A 13,271-nucleotide genomic window follows, 5' to 3' on the forward strand; every position below is an offset into this window, starting at 1 on the left:
TGACTTCTTAACGGCCGAGTCAGAGTTGAGTCCCATACGCGGGTTGGTATTAAAAGTTATAATAAGCAATTTAGATTTCTCTAGGTTTTTGTCCTTTGTTTTGTGTGTGTGTGTGTGTGTGTGTGTGTGTGTGTGTGTGTGTGTGTGTGTGTGTGTGTGTGTGTGTGTGTGTGTGTGTGTGTGTGTGTGTGTGTGTGTGTGTGAGACCTGGTAATCCCTACATTATGGGGACAAAATGTTGGCCCCCACAAAGATGGCAATATCCGAAATCCTTGTCCTTGTGGGGACATTTTTATGAGGAAAACATCTTATAAATCACACAGAAGGAGTTTTTTTGAGAAAGTAAAAATGCAGAATGTTTCCTGTGATGGGTAGGTTTAGGGGCAGGGGCAGTGTAGGGGGATAGGATGTACAGTTTGTACAGTATGAAATCAATTACGCCTATGGAAAGTCCCCATAAAACATGAAAACACGACGTGTGTGTGTGTGTGTGTGTGTGTGTGTGTGTGTGTGTGTGTGTGTGTGTGTGTGTGTGTGTGTGGTTCTCACTTATATCCACCAATCAGACGGGCCAAGTAGTACAATAATAATATTCCAATCAATCGCAGGTGGATGAGAAATAAATCATTGTATTTGTTTGATAAAGATGTTTACGAGCACTTTGATCATCATTGAGAATCATTTCGGTTGCCACTTTCAAAAAATTATGCAAATAAATATGCAAATCTTATGCAATCCTATAGCCGTGGGCTTTTACGTCCAAGTCTCCAGTGTGGCACAGCCATCAAAATCCAGTGTTCAGGACAGCGCCTCAAAATAAATGTAGAAAATAGCCTATTACTTGGCCTTAAGACAACAGCATAAAAAAATTAAAAAGCCAGTATAAAGAGGCACTGTGAAGCTGCTTTGAAACAATTGGACTTGTAAAAAGTGTTATATAAATAAAGGTTGATTTTTTAAATTTTAATTTTTATTCTACTGTACAACAGAAATATTTGGCATAATTGCTTGTTAAATTTAAAGTTTTCTAAATAGTTTTTCAAGCTTTGAGTTTGTGTAAGTTTAATGAAGTTTTTTCAAATGAAATGGTGAAATGCTTCTGAAGTGTCATATATGTGTGCTTGAATATGCATAGTAGATGAACATGCAGACTTCAGATTCCAATATCAGTATTTTTGGTTTAATATTGGACATAATTATGGACACTAGTCAATATTGTGATTTGATAAATCGTACAGCACTATTTTATTTTTTTATTCATAGAAAGTTTGCCACATTTCATGACATATATTTTGCTTTTTACAGTAAATTCCTTTTTGGATTCTCTGTCCACATATTCCAAAACGAGAAAATCCTAGGTCACTACCATAGACTCTAAAATATAGATTATAAAATATGGACGTAGTGTCCGTGATGTCACCCATAAGATTCTGAAGAGCAGTTTTGAAGTGTAAAGTAGAGACGAGCTGGCCGTTGCCATCTTGGCAGCGCGTCACGCCCAGATAACAGAAAATGGCCAAAGAGGCAGAAGGTGGGTGGAGCTGAGGTGACATGATGACTAACAGACAGCAAACAAACGGGTTTCCACCTGTCACTCAAAGTGGTCACACCCTTAATTATGCAGAATTTTGAGGCTTTATATAATGTAAACAAATAAACTATTAATAAATATCACCCCCCTCACAGTTGTCATGATGGGCAAAATTAGCCATATTGACCAGAACCACAATTTGTACCAGGCTGTAAACATGTTTTTTTTCTGTTGTAAAGTTGGGCATTTTAACATGGGGCTCAATGAGATTCTGCTCCCTTTTGGAGCATGTCCCTAGCGGCCAGTCGATGAACTGCAGGTTAAGTTACTTTCGCTTCAAGAGAAACTGGGGGAGATTGCCGCTTGGTCCCTACTCTGGAAGTCCACCAAGTTTGCACCAAAGCCTGTACCTCTCCACCCAGAGAAAATGTCCCTATACATATTTCACATCTCATCTGACAATGGAAGCAAACCTCCCCTGACAGAAAAAAGAAGGAATGTGACAGAAAGAAAACAATGAAACATCTAAGATCTACGACACAATGAATTATCAGTTATTTTTCCACTACTTTGGCAAAACATTAATTTCAAAAGAACACAAGAAAAACTTCTCTTTAAAGCCCGAGTTACTGCCAAATCCTTTGAGCTGTGTGCGTTATGGGCGTACACAACATTGATTTTATGAAGAATCACTTGCATTCCAGCCTGAGTGTTTCAGGCCTGATGCATCTGTGTTCATGTGCAAGAGCGAAATAATGGAGGAAGAAACAAAAAAGCACATTTAAAAGGCAGCAGACAGGACACTAACATTCTCTTTGTGCCCTAGACACAACAGCGCTAGAATTTTCCATGCATAATGGAAATATTTCATCTTTCAGTAAAACCATTAGGTGTCTAATGCAACACAAAATGAGCATTCATTCTCATGCTTTAAATAGAGCTCTTTAAATAGTTTAACTCTTTTTTTATCTATTGCTTTTTCTGTCAAAGATCAGAGAAGTACACATCTCCTTCCTTCATCTTTGATACAAAGTGGAGTAGCACAAGGTTCAACATAGAAGTTAGTACTGTATAGCATTGATGCATTGACCAGTCAGCATCCAGGACCACATATCCATTGTATAATGCTAATTTTGGATGCATTAGAAAATGATAAGACAAGAGAGAGAGAACTTGTATCCAAGGAGACAATCTCTATGCAGAATGCCACTCGAAACTTATATTGATAGAGGTAAAATTATTGAATGTGTGAACTTTGATGCGTGGGAGGTGACATGATGCAGACTTTTCACAGGTTAAATCGGTTTGTCTTTTAGATTTCTATGAATTTCATTCTAATTGATGCCTGAATGTTGCACAGCAACTGTTTTTCACTTTTTTGCAACTACAGTTGTCAAAATAAACTACAAAATGTCCTGTACCATTGTAATTTCATGATAATTGATACAACTTTTAATACTTCAGCAAAACAGAATTTGCCATTTAACACTACTCCTTTGAGTTATTTATAGGAAATATTTGCATGTTAGCAACAACCTCCTGGTAAGAATGGCATGGCAAAGAGGAAGAAATTTAAAATATTAAAATTCTGCAACAGCACAAAAACACACTTTAGAAACAGAACCTCATTGTTGCATCTCCTAGAATAGAATATCTGATAACCTGAATTACAGGACTGCAACTGCAAAAGCGGTATATCAAAAAATATCCGAGTGCACCAGCCAAAAGGGAGGACTGAGTCTGATTAAACACCAACTTACACAGAAAGCTTAATTTTACATGCGCTATTAGTTTAGACACATGTGAAATGCAGAAGAAATTGATAAATTAATATTGTAGAAATCTTACATATTTCACGAGTAAAGGTTGTGTAAAACTTGACAATTCACAAGCTTGACAGAACATATATCTGATATAAAAAAAATGGATGACTAGTAATTTACTAAAACTTAATTCTGAGAAAGAAAAAAAAACAGAATTTCTAATTATTGGTCCAAAAACCTCTGCACTAAATTATGGCACATGCTTTTCAATGCTGAACAGTTAGTTAATGCGTTCATGACCACAAGGCTAGTTTATTGTAATTAAATTGTAATATTGGCTACCGTCGCATGAGTAAACATCAGTAAACGATACGATCACGTGCTTCGTCATTCAAATGCGCTAACGGTTACTCCATTGTTGTTCTGTATAACGTTACACTATTCTGACTCTGACGTGCAAAACCGTTTTGCTTGCTACCTCTAAGGTTTAGTCACATACAATAGTCCATAAACCGAATCATGTCCTCATAAACTGCACACAAAGGCCCCTAAATACAGTACATACCACAGAGACGGACATCCTGATCTTGCCGTTTCTCCTGTTCAATTTATTTCAGCCTCAGATTTGATTGTGGATCATTATCTGTATTAGCTGAGATAGATGGGTTTTTCCACGCTTGAGGACGTCACCGCTTTGCGCGCTTGTCATTCTTTAGCTCCGCCCACACGATACGCCTCCAGGCGCTCGTTTTTTTCCGGAAAGACTCGGTACAGCCCATATTTCTTTTATAAATATGATAAAACTAAAGACTTTTCGGAGATATGAAGGATGCAATACTACTCTATAGGTACTCAAGATTGACATGAGATTGACTGAAACTGAGTGTTTCACCCCCCCTTTAAAGTTCACCATGTCATTGATGACTCATCCTAATGTGGTTCCACACCCGTAAGACCTCCATTCATCTTCGGAACACAGTTTAAGATATTTTACATTTAGTCCAAGAATGTATGCAAGTGTATGCACACTATACTGTCCGTGTCCAGAAAGGGAATAAAAAACATCATCAAAGTAGTCCATATGTGACATCAGTGGGTTAATTAGAATCTCTTGAAGCATCGAAAAACATTTTGGTCCAAAAATAATAATAACTACGACTTTATTCAGCATTGTCTTTTCTTCCTGGTTTGTTTTCAATCCTCAAATAAAGATTAGAACGGTTATGAATCAGCGGATTGATACATGATACGAATCACGTGTCAAACTGCCAAACTTCTGAAATCATGTGACACTGGCGATCCGAATCATGAATCAATAATAAACAAACTCCAGCTGGTCCAAAACACAGCAGCTTAAGTTCTTAGTAGAACCAGGAAGTACGATCATATTAGCCCAGTTCTGTCAACACTGCACTGGCTCCCTATTAAACATTGTATACATTTAAAAATATTGCTTATTACTTACAAAGCACTAAATGGTTTAGCTCCCCAGTACCTGAATGAGCTCTTAATGCTTTAAACTCCATCATGTCTATTGCGGTCTCAAACTCTATTTAGCACCTAAACTCTGGAACAGTCTTCCTAGCATTGTTCGGGAAGCAGACACACTCTGTTAGTCTAGACTAAAAACATATTTTTTACTATGGCATACACATACAACATCATCAATTTCTATTATTCATATAAGTTAAATGACTGATAGGCTGCATTAACTAGGTCAGCCGGAACCGGGATGACTTCCCATAACACCTGATGTACTCATTATACTTTAAAAAAAGACATCTGCGCTAATGTTAGTCTCTCTGTTTACCCCGAGGTTTACTGTAGTCTGCCGGATCCAGATCAGATGTGGGACCTGCTCCTAGACACAACCAACCCATTCCTGAAGTGTCAGCAGAGAACGTGTCAACTAGACTCCCCCCTTCCTTACTGTGAAGATTACTGTAAATAATAATAAAATTAAAAAAAACATTTTCACAAGAAACAAGTCTGCTTATAAACCTTGTCTCAATCCTCAGTGGGCCGCCTGCAGTTTCGGCGACATTGTTAACCACTAAATGTAGAGTGCAAAATATAACTACTCTTTTGACCAGCGTGACCTACATTTCCTCAAAAATCCCTGTTTTTGTTTGTGTATCCAAACACATACACAAAGAAATTAACACAACAGGACATAACCATTGAGAACTAAACAAAATTATCCGGCACATTAGTGAAATCACATATAGATCGATATACAGCTTATAGGTAATTTGCTGTTGTGCTTAAAAAGCTACAACAGCAAGCATGCTAAGTCTTTAGGGGGAAAATTAATGATCCACAATGGAAGCTTGCTAAACTAGGCTGTGCTGTGCTTGCTTAGAGAGGAAGTTGGCACTTCTGGATTTTGTGGTAAAGCCTCAAGGCGAGTGACAACAGTCACCACTAGCATCTCCACCCAGATGCTAAATCCAGCACGCGGCTGACACGCACGGGCCTCGGGCTGAACAGCATCCTCCTCCACCTCCTTCATACCGAGAGCCACGCTAATGCTAGCGGACAATGTTTATGCCCCAAGCATTAAGAAGCCTGCAGACATTTTAACTGCATCGCCCAACCAAACATAATGCTAACAAGCTATCAAACAACAGTGAAAAGGCTAAGGAACAAAACAATTCTATTAAAGTGTCTTTCAATGTTTTCACTGTTATACAGTGGGGACTATTACACAACTTCTGAAAGAATAAAGAATCTCCAGATTAAAACACAGTTAAAAAGAAACAGAAACAAGCAATAAAAGCATTGCGTATGTACGTTTTAGTCTTTGGGGGAAAATGTGTTGCCTTTTGTTAAAAAAAAAAAAAATCACTTTTTATAAAACTTACCCACATTTAAGTGTTGATAGTGCATGAATCCAGAATAAAATTGTATTATTTGTGAATTTGTATTATTTTTTTTAAAGAAGGCTCAATAGTCTTAGGACCATTACGTTTTTGTGAAAATGATAAAAAATGCTAGCAGCTTTTATTTGTATCTTCTTTTTTTAATTGCTGGTGGGGAAAGAATTATTATTAATCGACTATAACTTAATTATTAATCTGCTTTACTGGTTTTTACAAGTAAATAATTAATAATAACTATTATTATGTATTAGTTTACCTACAGTGCATAGGCACAGTTAAAGTACAAAATGAGGATTAGCAGCATGCAGAATGCAAATCATTATTAACTATTATTATTATTGAAAGAATACATACGAATAGGAAGTTGTCATTTGTCTTGTTTTATACAAAAAAGGTTTTGGCTAATTGACAGCTACATTTGCCAGCTTGATCATTTTAACTAAACACCTTCTTATCAACCTTACTGTGGAACACCATGTTAAGTTTAGTAGCAGCAATTGGTTCAGTGATAAAATGCAAAACAAAACTGTTAAGATGGAACAGCAGATGAACTGCACCCAGCAGGTGTCAAAATTAAATGCCAGTCTTCTTGATTTCTCGGCTGTCGTCATCAGCAGTGTTTACATGCTTTTTTTTTTTTATTTGGGGATGATAAAGTTTCTTTTGACTCCACACTCTCCACAAGCTCTTCACATCTGAAGCTGTAGAGATAAACCTTAAAGTACTCAAAGTGCAAGACTGAATCATGATACTTTGAGTTAAAGGTGCTGTATGTAGGAATAACAGATAGTGGTTGAAATGGGTACTGCATTCAAAAAAAATAATTCAGTTTGCCCTGCCCCCTCCTCTTCCTCTTCCTCTTCCTCAAAGCTCACGTGGGTTGCTAGTTTAAAGACATGCAAAAGGAACAAGCACAATTGACAATGGAAGGCCCTCGCTTGGTAAAGTCAAAGATTTGGTACCAAAGACCATACCAAAGTTGGTGTGTAGACTTCCGTGTGCTTCCTTTAATGTGCTTCCGTTCAAAGAGATTTTAGATGGATTCCGAGGCTTTTTAGCATAGACAGTAAATGAAATGGACACAGCGACCCCATTAGGGTTGTCAACGAATATTCTAAATTCGAATATATATTCGAATAGTTTTTAAAAAATGCATTTTGAAGGTGAAAATTAATATTCGAATTTAAAAAAAATTAAATTAAAAAAACCTGAAAAATCCCCCGCCGCAATAATGCGTAATGCAAAATTAATTGACAAATGCGCGCCCAGATGTTTGAATAGTTCGAACATCTATTCGGGGGGGAGGGGGTGTGGGGGGGAGTGATAATCCCTGATAAGATTATCACAATCTTATTTTGTTAAAATTATTCACATTTTCTGCAAGGGGTTCACATAATTTTTTCGTGCCACTGTATATGAAATGTGATTTGTACGAACCCATTTCAAGCTACACTGTAAAAAGTAATAAGTTGACTTTACTTAGAAAAGCTGTGGAAACTGATTGCCTCAAAATTTCCAAGCAAATTAGGTCATCATTTCTGACTTAATATTACTTACTACTACTTTGTAGAGTTAACTTGTGTATTTGTAGAGGTTAAAATACAACTTGAGTACAAGTAACTCAATTTCAAAAGTTCAGCCAACTTACAGATTTAAGTTGGGGTTTGTAAGCAGAACTCATACAAAACAGTTACTTTAACATGTCTGCTTGTTCATTTTACTAGACGAATGTGTGGAAACTGATTGCCTTAAATTTCCCAAGTAAGCTGTACTCAAAAGCCTAAGTTGAGGAAACAAAGACAGACAACAGATATTGTACAACACTAAAATGTTTATTTGCTCTATAAAACAATATGAAAGACATTACTTAAGGCATGCCTGTCAACATGGCCAGCTGACATTTTAGAAAAAGTTTAGTACATACTGTACTATAAAAAAAAGACAATAAAAAGAGCACATTTTCTTTGTCTTTAACATGTTTACAAAGGTGTCAAAAGCAAAATGACATTTTAGTACATACTGTACTAAAAAAAAAGACAATAAAAAGAGCACATTTTCTTTGTCTTTAACATGTTTACAAAGGTGTCAAAAGCAAATTGTGCAAACACTTTACAGTCTGAATCAAGTTTAGTACAGAACAACTTTTCTAAAGAGAACTGTATTAAAGTTATCTTCCAATAAAATTACTCTAAAACTTATTTTTTGGAAAATACAAAAGTAGCTATCTATAAAACAGTATAGCACTGAACAATTTGAGTTCTCTTAAAAGGCATAGATCTATTCAAAGTGAACCCAGTAATGGTTAAAGGGAGTACATCCAAAAATGAAAATGTGATGTTTATCCGCTTACCCCCAGGACATCCAAGATGTAGGTGTGTTTGTTTCTTCAGTAGAACACAAATGAAGATTTTTAACTCAACCGTTGCTGTCTGTCAGTCGTATAATACATGTCAATGGGAACATTTTAGACTATGAGAGCTGAGTAAAAAAAAAAACAACAAAAAAAAACATACGAATCCATATTAAACCCTGCGGCTCGTGACGACACATTGATGTCTTGAGACACGAAACAATCGGTTTGTGTGAGAAACCGAACCGTATTAATATAATTTTTTTACCTCAAATGCAACACTATGTACAACAGCTGCAAGCGCACCATAACTTCCGGTGAGTGAGGTCAAATGTACATGATATGGCTTATCTCAATGGGATAAAAGCGGTGGAAGTGATCTATTGCACGAATCATTATGCCATATTGTGTAATTTGACCTCACTTACAGGCAGTAATGGCGCGGAGACGACTAATGCACATAGTGTTGTATTTGAGGTAAAACATGATACAAATACCGCTCAGTTTCTCACACAATCCGATCGTTTCGTGTCTAAACACATCAATGTATCGACACAAGCTGCAGGGTTTAATATGGATTCATATTTTTTTTTTACTCTCAAACTCTAAAATATGACCATTGACATGTATTATACGACTTATAGACTACAATGGTTGGAGTTAAAAATCTTCATTTGTATTCTACTGAAGAAACAAACACACCTACATCTTGTATCCCCTGGGGGTAAGCAGATAAACATCAAATTTTCTTTTCGGATGAACTAACCATTTAAACCATGAAAAAACATTACTGCATTAGGCGATTTTTTAGTGATTGGATTTTAGGTTTCAGTGACTTGTGGCCAAGGGACAAAATCACTCTCTGTATGAAATCAAATGTGCTCTTCAGTGCTTTTGGATACTCTAAGTTTAGAGCATAAATTAGCCCGAAGAGTAGACACATTGCTTCTGGAAAATTTTCAAGGTTATCCACAACCACTGTACCTTCCAAAATTATTGTCGTTGCTGTGGCATCAAGATGCAATGAGTAAGGCACAGTTGGACAGTCCTCAGGAATCACTGTCATAATACAGACTGCCGTGTCGAACATGTCTTCATTGCCATCACAGTCCTAAAAACAGGAATAGCATATAATAAAAAATAAGGTCAATGTAAGCCACAAAACTTCTTTTAAAAACACATCCTTGCATTAAAATGTAAAACTAAATGAATAACACTGTTTTATGTCTAAATGTAAAGGCCTTTTCAAACAAGACATATCAGTGGATGCATGGAGACATTCAAATGAAATCAAACTGAAGGGCAGCTAAATAAATAAAAACCTATTCTAAATCTTATAATTTGATATTTGAAAAGGTATCAAAATACATCATTATGGAGAATTGATTGAATTTTTAAAGTCAATTAAATATCAGATTTTTAATTTGATCTAACCTCCCTTCTGTCATTTATATTTCTTTCTTACCTCCTTTACTGACTTTATTCATCTCTATTGCGTCTTTCCTTTATTCTTCCTACCCGTCTAAAATTCAAACCTCCCATCTATTGTCCTTTTTACAATTGTTTCTCTTTCATTTCTTTGTCTCTTTGTTCTTAATTTATCTTTCACTTTTTCTCTATCCCTTTCTTTGTTTCAGTGTCCTGACTGTTTTTTCCCTTTCGTAACTCTTCTTGCCAGATCTCAAAACAATTTTAAGAACAGTTTGACTGTTAAATAAGAATCACACTACAGGAAAAAAGTACTTACAAAGCATGTCTTGTAAAAATCTGTGGGGTCCTCTCCAAGGAGGAGTGGTAGGCCATGAAGAACGGCTGTTCGTCTCGCATTGACGTTGGATTTCTGCAAAGTTATGAACATCAATATTTATTAGCGCTCATGACACAAACGCAACACAGGTCAGGCAACAACAGAAGCAACAACTGTTTTACTATTGAAAATGATTTGTGATGTGTCTGAGGAACTTACATCATTGTCAATCTGGTGCAGAATCCTCTTAAGTTTGGAGCCAGTGTCTCCACCTTTAGCCCTGAAGATGTCGATGAAACGTTGAGTGAATCTGTCCAGTTCTTGAAAGAATTCGGTTTGCAGGTTTTTGCCAGATATACGACTAAACTCTGACAGAATCTAAAAAAAGAAATAAAAAAAGGACAAACTGACATTAAGTTATCACTTCTCACTGAAATGTGTTAAACATCAATCTGAAAAGTGGTTAATGATCATTTTGCTTAGAAAATGTTCAACATGAAATTATATATGAAACTAACAAAGACAAGAATATTTACTCACCTGACTATTTGTGAAGAGGGCAGGCCACCTTTCCACTGTGTCCTTCACTGCAGGCTGCTCCTCTATCAATTCCTTTCTGCGCAAGGCAAATGTAGAATTCATGTTCTGGGCTATCAGTGCAGAATTAAGACGACGTTTCTTCATCTCTTCCACCATCTCTTTCCTTTTGGATTCCATGCTGGCTTCATCTTCACCATCAGGGAAATTCGGTAGAAAATTGATTTCAAACCTCTTGGGTCTTTTGACGTTTCTCTGAGGCTGCTGTCCTCTTCTTTTTCCACCATTTATGGATACCTCCAAACATCCAGCTCTACGCAGTTTTGAGCGGTAATTACCCATTTTCCATCTGAGGCTATCATACCACCCATTCCACCCCTTAGATGAGCCAGGCTGGGTAAGGCAGGGATGTTTTTTTATCAAAGCAGCAGCAACAGCCTCAAAATCTTCCTTATCTGGGTAAGCTTTGTAACTGTATATTGTCTCGGAAAGTTTTTCGAGAATCTCATGCTTAAGTTCTCCTGACAATTGTAGATATGTTTGATCTTGCATGTACTGTAGATTTCCCTGACGTAATCTGTATTCAACGTCAACAGGAAAATTAGGGATCTCGAAAGTTTCTGGCCATGCAGTACGTACACTATGACATGGATCATCAGAAGCCACAGACAGGATTTCAGTGTCAGCTGTGCTAGGGGTTGGTGTCGTCACAAGTGAGACAATCTTCAGTGTTGGCTTATCTGGCAAATCAGCAATGTCGGTAAGATTCACAAGGGAATTGTTGAAGTCTGGATCCTCAAACTGAAGTGTGAACTTGTACTGAAGTCCCAGCTTTTCTTCAAGTTGTTCCAACAGTGAGTCAACTGTCTGTGGTTTCAAAGGAAGTACGATTTTTCTGATGTCGTTGTCACTAACTATAACTCTGAGTATGGTCCTTGTCTCCATATTTGTTCTCTCTACAAAAGTTAAAGAACTGAGTTAGTTTTCTTAAAGTGACAGCTCGATCCAAAAATGCAAAAATGATTTGTAAAGTTTCACTCATCCTACTTTAAATTGAATTTAAAAAGTACATAAAGGCATTGATAATTCCATGTGACTTGTGCAATACAATAAAGCATTTAAGGCATATGAATTGGGTTTGTTGAGAAATTAAATTCAATATCTAATCCATTTTACTGTATATAAATCTTGAATGAAATTTCCTGTGCAAGGGAGCAACCCTTCACACAGGATAGCATTTAACTGCTGCTCTCTCAATAGTGCATGCGGGATGTGACAGTTTAAAGAAAGTAATGAATTACATATCAGTTTGTTTCTCACCAAACCCATTGATCTACTATTTAAACACTTGAAGTTGGATGACATTATAGCCTCCTGAAGCTTCAGAAGCAATGCCTATCTTCTGACATAGTACAGACAAGAGCAGTCAGAATTTTTTTCAAAAATAAGCCTTTTTGTCTTCCGAATAATAAGAGTAAATGACAATTAGCTGAATTTCTGAAGTCCCTTTAAAACCAGAATTGTCATGTATTCAGCATATGATATAATGTTTGAGAGTAACATAGGTCCTGCCCCGAAGTGTATAGGCTGGCAAAGGAAATGGGTCATTCAGATCTGATGGTTTGGTAATTGACAGTGATAGCACATGACTGCACAGTTCAAAAGAACGTAGGTGCTCAATGTACCAACATGTCAAATCTTTACACACAAACAGAACATCACTGCTGATGACAAGAATTTTGAAAATCTGCCTGAAATCAGGTAGGCTTGAACAAGTACCAACAGATACAACCATATCTGGATTATACTTGATTCCATCAATGCTCACAGATGATGCTGTGAGGACAGTGTTCTGAACTGAATATGTTTGTCTCAGGAATTCCTGAATGTTCTCAGGGAAATTTGAAATCAAAGTACCCATCACCTTCTCTGTCTGCATGGATGGCTTAAGAAAGGAGGGGGAGTCAATGTAGTAACCCAGCATTCTTTGATGGCGAACAGCCAAAGTTTGTGGAACATTTTTGAAGTTTTTTGTGTCACGGATTACCTGCTTGAAGAATTTATGTTTTCCCTCAAATCGCATCGTCCACATATCTCTTAGTGGTCCATACATTTTTATGAGCTGCGGATAGTGCTCAATGTAGTGGTGTTTAGGGCGCAATGTGAAATGAGGAAAGACTGTTAAAAGTAAATGCCTGTGTTCTGCGATCTTTGCGTCAAGAAAATCAAGAGAATCCTCAGTGAACTTGAAAGCCAATGTCATTTCTAAAATATCTTTCAGAAGCAACACAATTTCCCATGTTTTATCATTTTCAGGGATATCAAGGCCAACCATGAGGGGCAAAAGCCTAATAAGTGCCCAATTCTCATGGGCATTTCCCCCAATTGTACGTTTTGAGGCAAATGTACCTGGGATAATCTGAGGCTGATCAACTTTGTCTGAGAATTTGTAAGGAAACTG

At 36.9% G+C, this 13,271-nt stretch overlaps 2 protein-coding genes across 9 annotated transcripts in view; both read right to left on the reverse strand.

Moving 5' to 3' along the window:
* Window positions 1-13,271, reverse strand: part of asap1b (ArfGAP with SH3 domain, ankyrin repeat and PH domain 1b) — a 126,370-nt gene that overhangs the window by 72,664 nt on the left and 40,435 nt on the right. The window lies entirely within an intron of this gene.
* Window positions 7,988-13,271, reverse strand: part of LOC137064134 (uncharacterized) — a 7,665-nt gene continuing 2,381 nt past the window's right edge. For all 3 annotated transcript variants that reach the window (XM_067435469.1, XM_067435467.1, XM_067435468.1), the window contains exons 3-6: window positions 10,814-11,766; window positions 10,493-10,651; window positions 10,274-10,366; window positions 7,988-9,637 (exon numbers count right to left, since the gene is read on the reverse strand). In XM_067435469.1, the coding sequence (XP_067291570.1) occupies window positions 9,314-9,637; window positions 10,274-10,366; window positions 10,493-10,651; window positions 10,814-11,755 (1,518 nt within the window). In that variant the 5' untranslated portion in view covers window positions 11,756-11,766 and the 3' untranslated portion in view covers window positions 7,988-9,313. The remainder of the gene's footprint in view (window positions 9,638-10,273; window positions 10,367-10,492; window positions 10,652-10,813; window positions 11,767-13,271) is intronic.

This window comes from Pseudorasbora parva, chromosome 24, assembly GCF_024679245.1.
Source record: "Pseudorasbora parva isolate DD20220531a chromosome 24, ASM2467924v1, whole genome shotgun sequence".
Lineage (NCBI taxonomy): Eukaryota > Metazoa > Chordata > Actinopteri > Cypriniformes > Gobionidae > Pseudorasbora > Pseudorasbora parva.